The sequence below is a fragment of the Nilaparvata lugens genome, chromosome 5 (assembly GCF_014356525.2).
Source record: "Nilaparvata lugens isolate BPH chromosome 5, ASM1435652v1, whole genome shotgun sequence".
NCBI classification, from domain to species: domain Eukaryota; kingdom Metazoa; phylum Arthropoda; class Insecta; order Hemiptera; family Delphacidae; genus Nilaparvata; species Nilaparvata lugens.
The window spans coordinates 43,793,138-43,814,322 of record NC_052508.1 but is presented as its reverse complement, the minus strand read 5'-3'; the positions used below and the strand labels follow the sequence as shown (position 1 = coordinate 43,814,322).

Sequence of the window (21,185 nt, the reverse complement as noted above, 5' to 3'; positions counted from 1 at the left end):
TCGTAATGTCGATTTTTGCAAAGTGATCTATTGATTATTTATTGTGATTTATTACAAGTGTCGTCTCGTCTCGTATCGTGATCTGGACCCGGGATCCTGGAAGCAAGGAGGATTTGGACATGAAGGTAGGCCTATGTTATTGTGCACTTAGCCATTTTAATTGTTCAACTTGCTACCCGACGCCAGACAACCCAAAAGTTCTAGATGTAATTATTGATACAGTCCACAAACCAGAGTGCTGTTTGAGCCAGCCTCTGTCGAATAAACACTGATAATACTACCTAGTATACAATAATGAGAGAAGATATTTGAATGATTGTAGGGATTACATCTTAAATTATGAAGTAAAAAATAAGGGTCTAACATTAATATAACATAAACTAGTTGTGGCCACAAAATTAACTAATCTACTACCTAGGAATTTTTATCATTATTTTAAGTCGACTTTATCACATTACTATCGTTCAAACGATCTGTTTGTTACTTAAGAGTGGGCGAGAAATAGCAGGATGCGCTCATCCAATTTGCTTTCAAGTTGCATTACTCTTATCAATCTTTAACTTTACTTATAGGATACGCTATTAGATATACTCTTTCGCCAATGTTGCGAGGAATAGAACTTCCGCGCGAGTCTTATTTTCCTTCACTCTGCTGTGCGATTTTAAGAGATTCTCATAAGCTGATTTCCATAACTTCCTTGTTTCATCACTAAAATTCTTGGGTAGCTGATTCGGGCTTCGTGCACAATACTCATGGATTAAACCTTTCTATCAGGCATTACAGTTGGGAAAACTATCAGAGATTGTTCCAGAACAGAAATGAAATGCATTATTTTTGACTCTATCTTTACAATATCCTTTCTTACTCTCACTCGATTCACATTCTTCCAGTAAATAATCAATGCGGGACTTCAATTCCTTTATTGTGTTATAGGATTTCAACGTTTCATATGCCACACATCTACGTTCAGCTAGATCAGAGATTTTTTGTCTAAACCGTGATCTCAAATTATCAACCGTTTGGGATAGCATTTCAGATTTTTCCTGACCTAGTATTTCTAGTTCAAATAACAACTCAACTTTAGTCAATGCATCGGGATTGATCTTATGAGATAGAAATGCATATACTTTACTATTATTTACAAATTCATCTCGCAACAAATCTAAAGTTATTTTCACCATGGTCACTACAATAAAATGGAATCTAAACTAATAATGAAATCTAAAATAAAATACAGGGAAGCTTGATATTCTGATGACTCAATTACTCAAAAAGCCTTAAATAAATCCAATTTCCTGATACCTCTCAAACTAAGTGTCTTATTTTCCCTAAACATATTAATCATTGAATTCCAACCTCATCACCGAAATAAGATCACAATATTCATCAGATTCATCGAGAATCACGTTCTCTGCTACCATTTGGGTAATAAACACATTCTGCTACCATTTGAAACCGACTCCTGGGGCCAAATGATTTTGTCGGAGAAGGCTTAGTTGTTGAAATTGTGCTAGACCCTGAGATCTGCAGATTTTTATCTGATCAATAATGTAATCATAATTCTAGTGGTTTGAGGGTCTTGGAATTAAAAACATAGATATGCGGTTGACTGACTGCTCTTATAATAATGAGAATAAAATAGAGAATATTACAAAATACATTTTTACATGGATAATAGAATAATCAATCTGTCTTTAAGAGACCAAGTATAATACGTCTTAAAGAGACCAAACATAATACGTCTTTAAGAGACTAAATTTACGGGGGCACATCTGATATTGTAGTGGGGGTATCAAGTACTTATCTAAGATCCGTCGTCCTCGAGTCCGGTGTCCAAAGGGTGATGAGTGAGGATGAAGGGTGATGGCCTCCAGGCATCGGGCTAGTGGCGTCAGATTGAAGATCGTCTTTCAGCCCCGCACGGCAATGTCAGATGTCCGATATCACCGGCCATCTCGGTCGGCGAATTTGTAAGCCCTCGTTTGACAGCAAGGCATATTTACAGCACGATCCTCCAATGAGTATTCAAGAATACACACACACACACACACACACACACACACACACACACACACACACACACACACACACACACACACAAAAAAAAAAAAAAACCCGCAACACAAGTCACAACTACTTAGTAATGCTAGAATAAATAACATACTAAATATTGTATTCAATGAATGATTTCTCAAGAAATCATCTAATGAATACAATACATACAATTTACATTAAATATAAAATTAGAGGAATATATTGTAGAATTTGAAATCTATAATGACTGGTATTATGAAAGAAATTACTAGTTAAAAGAATGATGAACAGTTAATGTAAAACCAGTGAGTATTCCAAACTTTACTCACAATTACAAAATTCCAGAGCTATAAATGACTGTATCAATAAAAAATAGGAATATACTCCATTTAGTATAGCTTTCTTGTACATTAGGATATCGTCATACATCTCAGATGTAAGACTACAAAATTGAGTGAAAAATTAATTAAATTAATTGAATAATTGTTAAATCAGGGGTTGTTCCCTGTAATATCAAAATTATTAAAATAAAGACAATACAACAATACTATAAAATATTCATTACTCACCCTTAAATAGGTTTTCGACTGTCACTAATCCATAGCCTACAATAATAATAAAGTGCAGCAGTCAACCGCTCTGAATGGAAATAACTATGCCATTAATAATTTAATAAAAGGATTAGCGATTTCAAAACTGATGGGATAAATGATTCCCAATAATATAATCTTAGTCTCCGAGAGAGAATAAAAAACTGTCCGGAAAAGACATTATTGAATCAGGTCAATAAATAATTAAGCTCAGAAAACATGTCTGTACTCTACAGAAGATAAAAGCGGTCTCTCGTTCAGGTCTCCAAGTCGACCAAACCAGGCTCAAAAATAGGTATCAGGGCTGGTACTATTATGCATTAGAAAATACCAAATTACAAAGGACGTGGTGGGGACGACAATAATTTCCCTCAATAGAACGAGAAAAGAATACAACTAACAAAGACAGAATACAGAAAAATTCCCTCGATCAAAAAAGTAGCAGACTCAGTAACAGAATGGATGTACAACTGATTTTTTATGATGATTTTGCGTTTACAACAATTCTAAGTACTCTAGGAAAACGTTTGAAAACAATAGAGGAAATATCAGAATTTAATTACGTAATGTGCGGAATGACATCATGAAACTACTCCGATACCTTGAGAAAATCACAACGTTAATCCAGCTCTCTACTAAAATTTTATTTTGGAAAAGTTATAATTTCGAAAAAATAAATAAATTTTGGCACAATATTTCAACTTCCCCTAAAATTTAGATTATTTCTTGTGATTTGTAAACCCCGGTCTCAGAGCACATTTTTATATTGTTTCCCTTTGCCACTTTTTTTTTGTCCAATCCCCACTTTGTTCTTTGTTCTTGTTCCAGAATGATCCAAAATGTACAGATCTCTTTCAACTTTATTATCTTCAAATTTATCCTACAATGTATTCTAAAATTGGTATATCCGAGACAAACTAATTGTGAATAGTTTCATAGATGTTTGAAATGACCTGTGAAGTGAAGTTACTGAAACTAATTCAACTTTGAGTTTATGATGAATGACCATCACCGTTTAACTTTTGTGATCAAGGTAACAAAGTAATACTACATCTATTCAAATCAAAAATTTGATGAACTTAACTTTTCTCTGGATCTGAACTGTAGCCCTCTTCTATCAATATTTATCGGGACTTTCCAAATTCTAACCTCTATGATACCGGCAACTTGGACGTATGTATTCACCATGGCTCAAACGGATAGCCCACTTCAGCTATAAGCCCATCAAGCAGCAATTTGACAAGAATGTACCATCTCGTTCCTGGTGATCGCCAGGAACTGGCGATACCATCCTCAACTGTAATATGCAGCATCCTGGACCTCCTTGATGACTACAACTTCCTGAAAATCTGGTAGATCACATCCTGACCTGGCCATGCTTTCTCTCACTCTACTGTCTGCAATACACCGGAGATGTAGCAGTTTGTTATCAGTCTTGATAATCCAGAGCACGCATTTTCTAGGTAATTTATCACTCAACTATTCTCATGTATTACACATTGTTTTCTACTTTGTATGTTTTCAAATCGTTGCATAACATAACAGGCCTGGCTCTTATAGCGGCTGTTATTCTTATATGTCTGACAACATCAGCATATCTGACTCATTGTAAATGTATTTTATGTTACTTTGATTGTAATCATAACCTAACAGGCTGGCTACAACAGCAGCTGTTCCCTTTATGTCTGACATCATCAGCATATCTTTCAACTTATGTTACTTTGATAGTAATCATAATCTAACAGGCTGGCTCCAGTAGCGGCTGTTACCCCATATGTCTGACATCATCAGCATATCTATTCAATTCTATTGTAAATGAAGTTTATGTTACCTTTAGAGTAATCATAACATAACAGGCCTGGCTTATTCAATTAGCGGCTGTTTCCTATATGTCTGAAATCATCAGCATACCATATCCATTCAATTTATATTATCAATCTAGGTAGTTTACTTATAATCTGAGTTTATATGATTTTCACTATTAATTATTATTGTAAGCACCAATTTTACTAAGCATAATTACATATCTTGCAATGAATACCTGTATCAATTTATAACATGTTATAAACATTCTCAGTAATTTCAGATATTTTAAATGTTTCAGCATATGTGGATTAATTCATATAATTTGTATCTTTGAAACTAAATTTTTCATGCATTATACTCATTCGATTATCAATAAAGTGTTTTTCTATTTCATCCAATTATCATCATTCGGTCAATATAGGTGAATTCAATAGACTTGATTGAGTTCATCAATTCTTCATTTTCACTTAGCTTTGTTACATCTAGGTTTAATCCTGTCCACATTTCTAATAGGTTCTTACATTCCTTTAAATGTGAGTGGTCCTCGTAGGGTTTATTTTAGCTATCACAGGAAAAGAGATGTTGTGATCTCACAATGTTTTCACCAGTCCATTAGCAATATTTCAACCTGAGATCCTTAATCTCTTTGTGGTCCTCCGGGCCGGATACTTTCCAGCATTTCAGAATTGTTGACACCTATGGATACTTATGTGCATTCATAATTCAATCCAAACATATGTCTCAATGTACTTAGATTGTAATTTCTGCCATATTGTCTCAAATTGTATTGAAAATTCAAATATTCATTTTATTATTATTGATCATATTGTTGAAACCATTTTTCTATTGTATAACTATAATCATTATCAGACAATAACACACTCTGTATTGTTTTATTCCATGTCAAGAATCACTGATAAACTATGTGACTCGGATGTGTGCTGCTCGTGCCAATGCCGACCTATGACAATTCACCTGGTTCATTCACAAGCTATCTGATCCAGCCAAAGCTTCATTACCAATCACTGGCAAACTATTCGGCAGTCATAGAAGAGCAGCATTCATCTCGAACTTGTAAGCGTCCTCTGAACATCAAGACTGAAGGTTGTATGCAATTAATTGTCAAAACTTATCATGCCTCCAAAGCCTTTAGGTGAAAAGCAGACCATGGAAGTGCAAACACGCATGGAAAGCTTACTTAAAGAGCTTTCCCTATACAAAAAGCAATACTCTGAATTTATTATCATAGATCAGAGCACTTATGAATATCTTTCTGTCATCAAATCAGAAATTATTGAACTTAAGAACAACTATAAAGAGCTAAACTCTCGGTTGTCAGCTGAACACCTTGATGAAACTTCACATTTTGAGGCAATGCAACTACTTATAAAATTTCAGGGAGATATTAATAGTAAACTACAAATGTTTGAAAAGCAACAGTGCAGAGAGAGAGAGCACGGTCAATCCCCCAACATACCACCTGTAGCTGCATTGTCTGTTGCCACCGCACCTCAACAAAATTTCCATCTACCAGAAATTCCTTTACCAACTTTTGGGGGGGAATTTAGTCAATGGTTGGATTTCAGTAGTATATTTACCAATATTATCATTGATAATGAATCAGTCTCAGAACATCTGAAATTTAATTCCCTGAAACAAGCATTGCATGGTCAAGCTCTTGCTAGAATACAGAACATCCCTCCAGGTAAGGGTGATTTTAAACTTGCATGGGACTCATTAACCCAGAGATATCACAATCCTCGTCTTATAGCTTCTAGCCACATACTGGCACTCGAGAACCCACCTAAAATTATTTGTGATGATTCACAGTCACTCAGAGCATTCATTGATCACACCAAATCCAACATCAATGATCTATCATCACTATCCTATCTGCTTAAACATAATTCATAATACCGGTAGTAGTAATTGTAATAATAATAACAATAACAATAGTAATCAATTTCATTCAAAAGTATGTTGGAGCAGAGTTAAACATTGTTTGCAATTTCAGTGCTGGGATGAAGTTTTAAATACAAATTATGTTGACAAAGCTACAGATTCATTTCTCAGTATCTTGAAAACAACTTTAGAGTCTAATTCAAGCAGTATCCAGATAACTTCAAGGAATAAAAAGATAAAACCATGGATTATGTCAGGATTAGTAATATCTATTAGAATGTGCGATAAACTTAGCAAAAAAGTGTGGGCCCAACCTTTTAATCTCGATCTAAAACAAAGATATATTAGGTATAGGAACTTGCTCCACTCTTTAATAAAAAATGCTAAAAATAACTTTTATAAAAAGAAAATAGATTCCGCAGCTGGCGATCCAAGAAAATTCTGGAAAATCGTCAATGAGATTTCAGTTGGCAAGGAGGTATTTCCAGTCGGGGCTTTTGGGCACAAAACTTGTGATTCGGCTGCCACAGCGCTCAAAACTTTAAGCGATTCTTTTAACAAATATTTCTCCTCTGTGGGAAAACAACTGACGGAGGCTCTGAACCCAGTAGGACCTGCCGAGGTGGATGATGCTGATCATGCTACTCAGTCTGTATTCAACCTACAGCCGATCAGTCCAGAAGAACTTTATGGTGTTATAAACAGTATTAGGGGAAACTCATCACCCGGGTTAGATAGTATACCTACTAAAATGATTAAAAATAACTTTAATGAATTACAACAACCCTTAATGCACATCATAAACCTGAGTATCAATACAGGAAAATTTCCAACATCATTAAAAACAGCAAAAATTATCCCTATTTACAAAGCAGGACCAAAGTCAACAATAAGCAATTATAGGCCAATCTCTCTTCTCACAGTTGTTAGTAAAATAATAGAAAAATGTGTTAAAGTTCAGCTCACAAGATACCTTGTTAGGGAAAATACTATTGCAGACGAACAATATGGATTCATTACCAACAAAAGCACCTCAGATGCTTTGTTTGACCTAACCAAAGAGATAGCTACAAAATTAGGAAATAGGAAGAAGGTTTTGATTACATTTTTAGATATAGCAAAAGCTTTTGATGCGATTGATAGGACAAAGCTTTACAAAAAACTAGAAACAATAGGAGTGAGAAATAGAGAATTGGAGTGGTTCACTAGTTATCTAGGGAATCGCTCACAAATTGTCTCAATCAATGGATCGCTTAGCAAACTATTACCAATAGAGTACGGAGTAGTCCAGGCCCTGAGGGCAGTACATTGGGCCCTCTATTGTTCTTGATTTATATTAATAATATAAGCAAATTGAAAATTAAAGGGAAACTGTTCTTGTTTGCGGATGATATGGCTGTGGTATCTGAGGGCTGCACGTGGGGTGAGGCATACAAGCACGCATCCCATGACCTTGCCAAAATTAGAAATTGGTTTGACCATAACTCTCTTACAGTTAATATTGAAAAAGCCAAGCATCTTCCATTTATTGGTCGACAAGATATTGACTGTGATTGCTATGTGTTAAGGATGCACACCTGTGACGATCCTCAGTCAGAGGCCTGCAGCTGTGGCATAATTGAACGGGTTGCTCATTATAAATATTTAGGAGTCATCCTGGATAGTAAATTAAGCTGGGTTCTTCATGTACAAGGGCTGAAGAACCGTTTGAGAAAACTAATCTATGCCTTCTCACGGCTGGGCCAAGTGCTTACTGTGGATCACTGCAGGACAGTGTACTTTGCGTATGTGCAGTCTTTGCTGCAGTATGACATTCTGGCGTGGGGAGGTGCGTCATTGGCGGTCTTGGAGCCTCTGTCGGTCGCCCAGAGGTTTATAATTAAAACCATATTACAAAAAAACCAGCGTTTTCCCACCAATCTACTATTCAATATATTTCCAGTAATGAATGTTCAGCAGATTTTCATAAAAACTTTAGTAATTTACATTTTCAATAATAAGGACACTTTTTTCAGAGAGATTCAACACAGTCATCTAACCAGAAACCAAACAATGTCACATTTATTTAATCCTACTATTAGTATCAGTTTGCAAAGGCACAATTCATTTTACATTTCACAATGACTGTATAGAAACCTTCCTCCAGAAATAGTTGTGGCTGGGGCGGGCCGAGTCACTGTAGTGTTAAAGCAAAGAATTTCTGAATGGTTAATGTATGTTGGATGGCAGGATGTAGAGAATTTAATCAAATCACCTTATGTTTGAAATTCAAATTTTAATCTGTTTTTCTTACCAAATACATTTTGCAAAAAGCGATTCCAGCTGTTCTGGTGTGATGAAAATAATAATTATTAATAAATTATAAAAATAGGTATTATTACAAGCCGATTGTCTAATTTTCTTCCAATGGATCTATCTTTTCTTCCTTCTCAAATTCAAATTGATTTTTTTTATATAGTTATTCCTAAAAATATATTAAATATAATCTATTTTTATTTCATTTACTGTATGTATCTTATACTTAAAGCCCAATATTTTTTATTGTAACACAACTAATCTTAAGAACTGCTCCCACACACGGACGTAATAGTCTATGTGGGTTCTAATATTCATTTTATAATTGTAATTGTGTTGTTAAAATTGTATGATACATGAATAAAAAATAAATTGGATTGAATTGAATGCATTGGAGGCGTTGAGGTTAGGCATTGAATTGAAAGATTTATTATTTTTACATAAAATTCTCGCACAATTGGATCAATCATGCTTGCGTGCATGGGAATCTCGTTGTACCATTGATCAAATTCCCACTCTAGATGAATTGTTTGAATTTCTTGAAGCTCAGTGCAGTCTATGATGCAGTAGGCTCAAATAATTCACAACAAGCACCTCAGAAAATCAATCAAAAACCCAATTTCAATGTATCTAATCAATATAACAATCAGTCCCAAAAGAAGTCATACAATCGATATCCTAATAATAATCAGCATTCTAATAAGCATTCATTTTCAGCTCCTCAAGCAATTACTTCGAATCAATTGATGATGTGCAACTTTTGCCATGAGAAAACACATAACACTTTTAAGTGTTATTCAATTCTCAAATTGCAGCCTTCTGCTCGCTATGAGGCATTGAAAGAAAAGTTTCTATGCTTTAATTGTCTAAAACCTTATAACCTAACCTAACCTAATACTGTTTCACATGCTTGTTCATCTGGAACTTGTCTAAAATGTGGGAATAGGCACAATACCATATTACATGAATATTTTTCTGATCATCAGAATAAATTGAAAATTTCTGCAACTTCTAATGTAATCAGTTCCACTAGTGGAAGGATCAACTCTAATACTTCCTCAAATTTCGAAGAAAAATCGACTGAAGTCACTTCTGGCTCTACCAAAAATTCATGTCAATGTAAAAATCTAACTGCTGATAAATCAGTACCAGAAAAAATTAACTCTGAACAACCAATTGAATGTCAGTCCAGTGTAACTTCTCTTTCCTCAAGTTCCACTTTGGCTGATTTGAATCAAAATAGTATCTCAATACTTCCTACAGCCGAAGTTATTGTATATGATTCTGAAAATAAGCCCATCAAATGTACCGCGCTTCTTAACACTGGTTCAAATTGTCAACTATTAAGTAAAGAATTAGCTACCTGTCTGAAACTACCTCCCATATGGCTATTGGTTACGGTCAAACTCAATCATCAGTTGCTCATCTCCTCAATATAAAGTCAACTGACTTCTCTTGGGCAACTCAACAACATTGTATAGTTGTAGAGCAAATTTCACAGCCTTTGCCTAGTGTCTCCATTGATTTAAATAAAATCAACATTCCTAAAAATATTCTTCTTGCTGACCCTAAATTTTCAGAAACGAAGCAGATTGATTTATTATTAGGAGCTAGTGTCTATGCTTCAGTATTAATACCTGGACAAATTAGCATGTCTGACAGCATATCAATTTTTCAGAATAGTAAGCTTGGATGGTTAGTATTTGGATCATTCAAAGATTCAACTATTGTCAAATCTAATCCTGAACTTGTTTCAAATTTCTTGATGGCCAACAATGACATATCAAATCAACTAGAAAAATTTTGGAAATTAGAAGAAGTTTCTAGCATTGCCCCAATTTCGAAGGAGAACAAATTTGTTGAAGATCATTATCAATCTCATACAATTCGGCAAGATGATGGACGTTTCATGGTTTCACTTCCACATAAGGATAATTTTCATTTACTAGGTAATTCAAAATTTCAAGCTATCAAACAATTTAATTCTATTGAGAAGAGATTAGCTAGCAATGCTGATTTGAAATCGCAGTATGTAGCATTCATGAAAGAATATGAGCAATTAGATCTCATGGTCAAAGCACCTGAACTTGCCATGGATCAAAAATCATTTACTTACCACACCATTGTGTTCTTAAACCCGAATCCTCCTCCACGAAATTACGAGTTGTATTCGATGCTTCTGCTAAAACAAGTAGCGGTTTGTCTCTGAACGATGTCTTGCATGTTGGACCCACGGTTCAATCTGAATTGGTTGAAATAGTCTTGAGATTCAGAACTCATCCTATAGCATTCATTGCCGACGTTTCAAAAATGTATAGGCAGATTTTGCTTGATCCAGCTGATCGTGATTTTCATCGCATTTTATGGCATGATGACCCTTCTAAACCATTTTAGAATATCAGTTAAAAAGTAAAAACAGTCACTTATGGAACTGCTCCTGCAGCATTTTTATCTACCAGATGTCTTATTGAACTTGCTGATTTGGAAGCAAATCATGACCCTCAACTATCCCGTGCAATAAAATGTGATTTTTACATGGATGATCTACTTAGTTGTGCTAATTCAATCGAAGAAGCTAAAAATCTATCTCAAAATTTATTAATTACTCTTGAAAAAGGTGGTTTTCAATCAAGAAAATGGTTAAGCAGCTGCATTGAAGTATTAGATCTTTTCCCACCTGAATTTGTCGAAACCTCCGTGGTTGAGCCAGTTTCAGAAGCCAATGATAATGCAACCAAAGCACTTGGGCTTATCTGGAATTCTAAATCTGATAATTTGTCTATCTCTTCTAATATAAATGAAATTGTTCACAAAACTTCTTTCACAAAAAGAGAGTTCCTGTCTTGTATATCTTCAATCTTTGATCCACTTGGTTTAATTGCACCTGTAGTCATCTCTTGTAAAATTCTATTTCAAGAATTGTGGTTATCTAAAATCAATTGGGATGATTCATTGCCCTGTAAAATTTTAAATAGATGGCTAGAAATACTTCAACAATTGCCTACTATCTCAGAAATAACGATACTGCGTTGTGTTATCAGTGAAGATAATATTACTATTGAGCTTCATGGCTTTTCAGATGCCAGTCTCAGCGCTTATGGTGCTTGCATCTATGTACGTTCTATTTCAAAAAACGGTATACAAACTAAATTGTTATGTTCAAAATCTCGTGTAGCCCCTCTTAAGGCTTTATCTGTACCAAAGCTAGAATTATGTGCTGTTCTATTACTTTCTAGACTTGCAAATAAAGTCATCAATGCATTAAACTTGACATTTTCTAAGGTTTACCTGTGGTCAGACTCTAAAACTGTTTGTGACTGGCTGAAATCACCAGCTGAGAAGAAACATATCTTCATTGCAGTTCGTGTCACGGAAATTCAAGAATCAACTTCTCAATTTTGTTGGAATTATGTGAGAACAGCTCATAACCCAGCTGACATTATTTCACGTGGTTGTAAAATGATGGATCTGAAAACCGATAGTTTATGGTGGCATGGTCCTTCATGGCTCTCTCAAAGCCAAGATTCATGGAATTCCTTCATGTCTAATATTGCCATTTATCAAGAATCTAAAATAGTGCTTACAATTATTTCTGAGCCATCAGTACTCTCAAATATATTTTCATCTTGTTCCACATTTAATAAAATGATTCGTTCTACCGCATATGTCCATCGTTTTCTACATAATATTAGCAATTCTCAAAATCGTCTTTCAGGTCCATTGTCAGTGGATGAGTTATCTGATGCTGAAATTAGACTAATTAAAATTGTTCAAAATGAATCATTTTCTTCTACCATTAAATTATTGCAAAAAGAATCTGAACTACCTTCTAATAATTCACTTCAACAATTGTCACCTTTCATTGATGCAGACGGAATTGTCAGAGTAGGTGGCCGACTAAATAATGCTAGCCTAATGTATCATTCAATTCAAGCATCAAATTTTAATCCCTAACAAACATAAATTCACAAAGGCATTAATTGTAGCTACACATCATAGGTTGTTGCATGCCGGAGTTCAAGTCACTATGGCTTCTATCCGACAAAAATTTTGGATTCCTTCAACTCGTAGAACTATTAGAACTGTATTGCACTCATGTATTAATTGTTTTCGTTCTAATCATAACAAGGTAGAGCAATTGATGGGTCAATTGCCTTCTACACGTGTAAATATTGATCATCCTTTTGCTAAAGTATCAGTCGATTATGCTGGTCCCTCTTCTTTGCGTTTAGGTGGGCCTAAGTCACGCACTTTCAGTAAAGCCTATATTTCATTATTTGTATGTATGGTTACTCGAGCTGTACATGTTGAAATTGTAACAGAACTTTCTACAAAAGCATTTCTAGCTGCATAAACAAGATTTACTGCACGTCCTGGTTTTCTAAATTTGATTCATAGCGATAATGCAACAAATTTCATAGGTGCTAGTAATGAACTCAAAGAACTTGTTCAATTTTTGTCATCACCTAAAAATCAGAAAATCATTCAAGATAATGCTTCACTTTTTCGCAATAAATGGTCATTTATGCCAGCTAGGGCGCCCTCATTTGGAGGATAACATGAAAATGCTATAAAAAACTTCAAAAACATTTTCAAAATCATCACTCATAATGTGATTCTCAATCTTGAAGAACTATTCACCCTATCTTCGCAAATTGAAGCCATCCTGAATTCAAGGCCCATTATACCTTTGTCAGAGGACCCAAATGATCTTGCCTATCTTTCTCCAGGCCATTTCTTAATCGGACGTCCAATTACTGCATTACCTTGTAGACAATATAAAACCACTCATGTTATGTGTTCACTCAATAAATAAAACATAAGTAATAATTATTAACATGTTTATTTGAATACATTATAAAGTTCAAGAGGATCATACTAGTTTTCTAGACTGCCTAGCGTCTAACCTTGTCTAGCCTCTCTTGCAGTGTAGCCAACTTACTATTACAACTATCAGAATCAATATGATAAATAATAATTTCAACATTATAATTATTCTATTATATAACATCTCCCTTCTTCAAGTTTAAATATAATCATTCAAATATGAAGGGCGTGCAATTACTCGAACTGGCCTGTGCTCCCTTACAGGAACTTTGGGTCCAGTTAATGTGACAGACCTTTGCTCTCCAGACCAGAATTTTTGTCTACAAACATTGGCATTACTACTATCATTAACATTATCCATAACACAATCATTAAAACCATTAGCATCCTTAAGAAACATTGTATTTCTTACTTTCTCCCGACCATTTTCATCTTTGATAATAAAGGTTCTAGGGGTATTACCAGCACGTACAATTTGAGCAGGATACCACTCTTTACCCTCCCTATCGTTTTTATAAACAATGTGTTGGCCACTTCGGAAGACATCTTTATGAACTTTAGATGTCCTATCATAATACATCTTTGATTTGAGAGCATTCTTTACCAATGTGGAATGAAAATCATGTACCAGTTGAGGAACTCAGAGCTCATGACGAATTGGAAGTTCTGTCTTACAGATCCTACTAAAAAGTAACTGTGAAGGCGAAAAGTTGGTCCCTACAACTGGAGTATTTCGATAATCCAGGAGCATTAGATTTATGTCTGATGAACTATCAACACATTTTTTTAACATTAACTTGCAGATACCAACTGCTTTTTCAGCAAGGCCATTGCTTTGATGGTAATGTGGACTTGAAAATATGACTTTGAAGTTCCACTCTACAGCAAATTCACTAAACTTAAAGGAATTGAATGGCATATTGTCAGCATACAGTGTGGATGGAATACCATGAACAGAAAATATAACTTTCAACACTTTGATAATTGAATCTGCTGTTTTTGTTGAAAGTTTAACTAACTCAATCCATTTAGAAAACATGTCAATTAAAACTAAATAATCAGAATTAGCATAATTCAAAATGTCACAAGCTACCGTTTCAAAAGGTAATTTTGGTTGCTCCCTAAGATACATGGGCTCTTTAACATTGTTCCTTGAGAATTTTTTACAAACTGTACAATTTCCAATAAAATGTTCTATGTCTAAATTCATGTTACGCCAATAAAAAATACTTTTAGCACGAGATTTTGTTTTTGTCATACCTTGGTGTGACTCATGAAGCTTGCTCAAAATGCAATTTTTTAAAGATAGAGGAACTATCAATCTGTTGTCCAGATATACAATTGAATCTTCTACACTAATAACGTTTTTGAAATCATAATAATACCTTGCATCAGGTGTTACTTTGTTCTTAGAATTGGGCCAACCATTTTGAAAATATTGGATCAAACTTCTCAAGAGAGGATCCTTGCTGGTCTCTGATTGAAGTCTTGATTTGAGGTCATCTGAAATATTGATAGAGTGAATTACTTCATTTAAGGACGAATCAGTTACACGTCTGTCAGCTCTTGAACAAGCTCGGCTGATAGCATCTGCAATATGCATTTTAGAGCCAGGTAAATACTGGACATCAATATCATAAATTGTTAGCTTTAATCGAATTCTTTGCAATCTAGTGGATGGAATTTTAATAATATATTTTTTCATGACTGATACTAGAGGCATGTGATCAGTAAAAACAACAGTTTTCCTACCATAGATAAAGTTATGGAACTTTTTACAAGCAAAGAGAATACTCAAAAATTCTTTTTCAATTTGGCCATAATTGATTTCAGTCTGAGAAAGAGCTTTAGAAGCATAGTAGATAGGTTTATTTTCTTGTAGCAAAACACATCCAATGCCATCTTTGCTGGCATCAGTTTGGATTTGTATAGATTTTTGAGGATCAAAGACTTGTAAAACAGGAGCCTGTGTTATTATTCTCTTAAGTTTGTCTACTGTTTGTGTGTGAACATCCAACCAAACAAAAACTGTATCCTTTTTCAGAAGCTGCCTCAAAGGAGCAGTAATTTGAGATAAATCTGGAATGAAAGATCGCAAATAATTGATGAGACCTAGAAATCTTTGTAGTTCAACCTTAGTACTTGGAATGTCATAATCAATAATACCTTTTATTGTATCTTCATCAGGCCTCATAGTCCCATTAGAGAATATGTGACCCAAGTAGTGAACCTCATGAAGCATATACTGGAATTTTTTCAAGTTGAATTTTATATTACATTCTCTAGCCTTATGCAATACTTGAAATAATATTTTATCAACTGCCTCTTTAGATTCCCCAAAGATCAGAATGTCATCAATGTATATGAATACTCCTTTAATGTCACTAAATATCTCAGACAAATACCTCTGAAACACCTCTGAAGCAATATTTAACCCAAAGGGAAGCCTATTGAATTTGAATGTACCAAACATGGTGGAGAATGTACAATAATTTGCACTCTCTTCATCAAGTGGAATGTGCCAAAATGAATCTTTAAGATCCAAGACACAGAAAAACTTAGCATCTTTTATTTCACTAGAAACCTCCTCTAGTGTGGGAATACCAAAGTGATCTTTAACTATAGCATCATTCAAGTGTTTAGGATCCAAAAAAATTCTAAGATCACCATTTGGCTTTTCAACAGTCACTAGCCTATTCACCCAAGCTGATGGACCAGATGACTTTGATATAATGCCAAGCTTAAGCAATTTGTTAAGTTCTAGTTCTAATTTTTCTTGAATCTTAATTGGAACCCTGTGAGGTGGAAGAGATGAGGGTTCACTGCCTGCTTTAAGATAAATTTTGTAAGGTTTGTCTATTTTTCCAATACCTTCAAAAACGTCATTAAATTTACTAATAATGGTTGACTTTGAATAACTTACTGTTGATTCTGCAATCCTATTGACCAAATTGTACTTAGTACAGCAGTCTCGACTTAAAATTGGAACTGAGAGTTCATTACCAGCAACATAAAATTTTTCTTCTCCTATTTGTCCATTGACTGAAATGTTTAAACAAACTGTAAAGTCCACATCGGTGTGCATGCCATTCCAGCTTTCAAGGCGGGATCACAAGGTGAAGTTGTTAGAAAGTGACCAAGTTTTTTCTGCAATTCCTTGTAGATTGGATTTGGTAGAATGTTGACATCAGCGCCGGGGTCGAGTTTGAAGTCGATGTCCAATGTATCCTCAACTCTTACAGATTGGAACCATGCCTTAGATTGAATTGATGAAATACTCAGAGAGCCACAGAAGTAGTCAGTGTTGTCATCATTTTCTTGTGTGTCAATACAGCGCCCAATCAGCAAAATCAACTTGAATCGAAATCAAAACAAGCTCATTTTGTCAAACTTGAGGGCTTGATTCAAGATTTCATTCGCATGCGTTTTGCTCGAAATGAGTTAAATTCAAGAGCCCGTTTATACATCGTTCAAGCCAGTTTCGAGCTCGAAATGCAGGCTCTAATCAGGCTGGTGCTGCGAGCTAAAATCAAGGTCGCGTTGCGAGCTCGATTCAGGCCCGAGATGCACGGTCAAATCAGGATTGAGATGCAGTCTTGACTCAGGCTTGAAACGCATGCTGGATGCAATCCCCCCATTCAAGGCCACCTGGCACACCTTTCACGAAATTCAAGCTCGATTCTATTGTGATTCTAGATCAATTAGAGTCGGATTCAAGCTGGATGTTTAGAGTGAATCAATCCTGATTTAAGGTCAGTGCAATCCAATATCAATGCTTAATCATAATTCAAATTTCATCCAGAATTTGAAATAAATCTGTAACTCTTATTATTCATGATTCAATTATTCTTCCAAACTAATGCTCCAATCTTACTATTGCCGTAATACTCTATTTCTATACTCAGTGGACATCTATACATTCTATATAATTATAGATGAAATCTATATAATATATAGATTATATAATATATAGCCTATATTATATAGATTTCATTAATATATAGATTATATAGATGAAATCTATATAATATATAGATTATATAATATATATATATATATATATATATATATATATATTATATATATATATATATATAGTCTATATATATATAATATATATATATATATATAATATATATATATATATATATATAGACTATATATATATATATATATATATTATATAGATTTCATCTATATATAGAATGTATGGATGTCCACTGAGTATAGAAATAGAGTATTAAGGCAATAGTAAGATTGGAGCATTAGTTTGGAAGAATAATTGAATCATGAATAATAAGAATTACAGATGTATTTTAAATTCTGGATGAAATTTGAATTATGATTAAGCATTTATATTGGATTGCAGTGAATCAGATTATTAATATATATTTTATATTTTAATATTATTCAAATTGAAATATTCTTTAAAATTCTCCTGTGAATGGCAAATTAATTATTCATTCTCTCCTGTCAGGGCAGTCTATAAACTGTCTCTGTAGCTGTATTGATTGAGTCGAGATCGACCTCTGCTAACCAATAACAGCTTGCAGACTGTCCTGAGAGGGAGCAGTCCAATTCTGATATACATACTGTAACTTTCAGGATAAGTTATTGGTCGAATACTCTACCTTTTGACATACATAAATGAATTTTAACCCCTCATAAGTGGTTGATTTAGACCTTCATAAGGACATCTCATTTACATTTATGACAGTTTTGCACACTGTCAAACGAGAGAATAAAGGGGAGCATTTCGGGAGCATCTTTTGAAATGAAATGTAAAAATCTGGTGTGGCGCACTCACACAACTTTCCTTGCCGTTATGAAAATTGATGACCTGACGCTATTGTTCCCGCGCATCTCAAGTCTACTATTCAGTGATTTGAGCCAGCTGGTGACAGGGTAATAACGCTGGAGACACACATGAGGTCTGCTATCTCTTCATAGTGAATGATTTAATAGAATCAACAATAATTTGCAATTGAATAATCACATTTTCTCAAATTTAAAGCTTATTTTCAATTTTAGTTGAAAATGTTACTGAACATTAATTGTAGAGATTTTCATGCTCAATCTACTCCACTTGATTTTTTTTGTTTCAATTGTATCTGAAGCCTGATAATTGGGATTCTATCTGCATTGATGGGGCGGAGCTCCTGAAATTTTTACAGATATGGTACTTGTGACAGTTGATAGAGCTTATCAATGACTATTTTAGGTATGAATTTGATCAAAATTGTTGGAGCGGTTTCAGAGAAAATCACGAAAAACCTTGTTTTTGACAACATTTTCGCCATTTTAGCCGCCATCTTGAATTGCATTTGATCGAAATTCTTCGTGTCGGATCCTTATAGTGAAAGGACCTTAAGTTCCAAATGCCAAGTCATTCCGTTAATTGGGAGATGAGATATCGTGTACACAGACGCACATACACTGTTAAATGCTATTAACATTTGCCGTGCTACCAATTTTTCCTTAAACGGTTGGAATAGCATTTAACACCTATCAACCTAAGGATAGTTGTCGGCTCCAATGAAAAAGATTCTTGATAAATTGTGAATGGATCTATTGCCTATGAATGAGAAATCCAGTTTTCGGAGCAAATTAACTTATAATCTTCAGATGAATTTATACAAATACACAAAGAAATATATCTTAAGCCTAATTATTTTTAGAGTAACTACGAACTAAAATACTTATCTAGTTTACAGTTGAAACACAGTGGCTATTGGCTTGACTACACTAATAGCTAATTATGAACAAAACAGAACACAAAAATTTGTATAAAACTCAATTTAAAACATTAATAAACGAAAATGATTCAGAGCAAAACTCCACAACAACACACTTAGCCAGCCATTTTTCTAGAGAAGGAAGAACAGGAAAAAACCTAAGTTGCAAGTCACAAAGCCAACGCCTTGTTCAGTATAGATTTTACAGACACGTCACCAAAAAATTATAACTTACAAGTTTAGAATTCACATTCTACATCTGTTCTCAATAAAACTTTATTTTGAAAATGTTATTTTATATTTTTATATATATCTCGATTTAAATAAACCATTTATCTAGTAATTTTGTTAACCCTGCCTCGGTGACACCATGGAACAATGCAACAAACATTACGATAATAATTCTCTGTCAAAAGTTTGTCCGTCTATTGATGACTCTGATATTTACTATAAAGTTCCATATATCTCGAATTGAAGATTCGATTCAAATGTGAGAAAAAATGTAATATTACAAATACCCCCCTCTTGACATAAAAAAATTTTACTGTTTGAAAATTTAAAGAAAAAATTTACATTGACCCTAATGAAAATTGTTGAAATTAAAATTCGAGAACAGTAACAATTTTTTCTAGAAAAACATTACATGTCAACTATAATTGAAAATTATTATAAAAATTCATCAATAGCATTTGTTATATGTTTCCAAACAATATTTCAAAGTATAGAATATCAAAATTACTTTTGATTTAGCTTTATAATTTAAAGGATATATCTCAACAGAAAGTTTAATATGTAAAGAATAGTTTTTGAAATTGCACATAAATTTAATAGATAGAAAAATTAATTTTTATTGCATAAAAAAAATTAGTATGTTGAATGAAAAAATTATTATTTTTATTATTTTTTTTTAAAATGAATTGATGAATGTTACATTTAATTTTCACATAAAATTTCAATAAATCAAAAAATGTTCATTTCTTTCACTATTGACGCGGTTGATTTTATTGATGCACATTTTGGAAAACAGTCCGTTAAGGCACTCAGTATGATTTTCAGTTAAGTGTGACTCCAGTGTGATGACGTTAGTGTTGGGCTGATACTTGTAGTCGACTGATGCATATCAAACTCGATACAGGTGACATCTCAGTTAGCATTGCTTCATGTTTGTAGTAGACGGCTGCATTCCAAACTCGATACAGGTGACATCTCAGTTAGCATTGCTTCATGTTTGTAGTAGACGGCTGCATTCCAAACTCAATACAGAGTCACATAAATTTTGTATCATATAATTATACAATGTACATTTCAGGCTTGAAATGACAATGTAATTCGTTTTTTGGAAAAGAGATAGACGCTGCATACAGGATTAATTAGGTGAGGATTAATTAGGTAAGGTTTGGTTTTTTGATATTTTCAGCTTTCAAGGTTTAGAGTTCTGCATACAGGAATAATTTAGGAGAGGATTTTTGAATCAATTCTTTCATGATACTGTGACTGTTCTTCTGAATTCAAAGTTGTGAATGTGAACATGGATGGCAATTACCTCCAGGTAATGCAGTAGTGTTGAAGTTTGAGATACAAGGTCAGCAATAAGCATTGGCATTGCTATTGGCGTATGCTTTGGTGTATGCTTTGGTGTCGGCTTTGGCATCGGCGTTGATATTGGCATTGGCATTGGCGCAGGCATTGGCATTGGCATTGGCGCAGGCATCAGCGTTGATTTTGGCATTGGCATCAGCATTGGCGCAGGCATTGGCATTGGCGCAGGCATTGGCATTGGCATTGGCGCAGGCATCAGCGTTGATTTTGGCATTGGCATCAGTATTGGCGCAGGCATTGGCATTGGCGCAGGCATCGGCGTAAATATTGGCGTTGGAATCAGCATTGGCGCAGATTTTGGCATTGGCACAGGCATTGGTGTAGTTATTGGTGTTGACATTGGCATAGTATTGGCATTGGCATCAGCATTGGCGCAGATTTTGGCATCAGCATTGGC

At 34.3% G+C, this 21,185-nt stretch overlaps 1 protein-coding gene across 1 annotated transcript in view; it reads right to left on the bottom strand.

The window, feature by feature from the left end:
- Nucleotides 1-8,092: 8,092 nt before the first annotated feature.
- The window catches only part of LOC120351626, a 21,904-nt gene continuing 8,811 nt past the window's right edge, over nt 8,093-21,185 (bottom strand). Inside the window, exons 2-3 of the mRNA XM_039429502.1 lie at nt 13,703-13,985; nt 8,093-8,186 (exon numbers count right to left, since the gene is read on the bottom strand). Of these exons, the coding sequence (XP_039285436.1) occupies nt 8,093-8,186; nt 13,703-13,985 (377 nt within the window). The remainder of the gene's footprint in view (nt 8,187-13,702; nt 13,986-21,185) is intronic.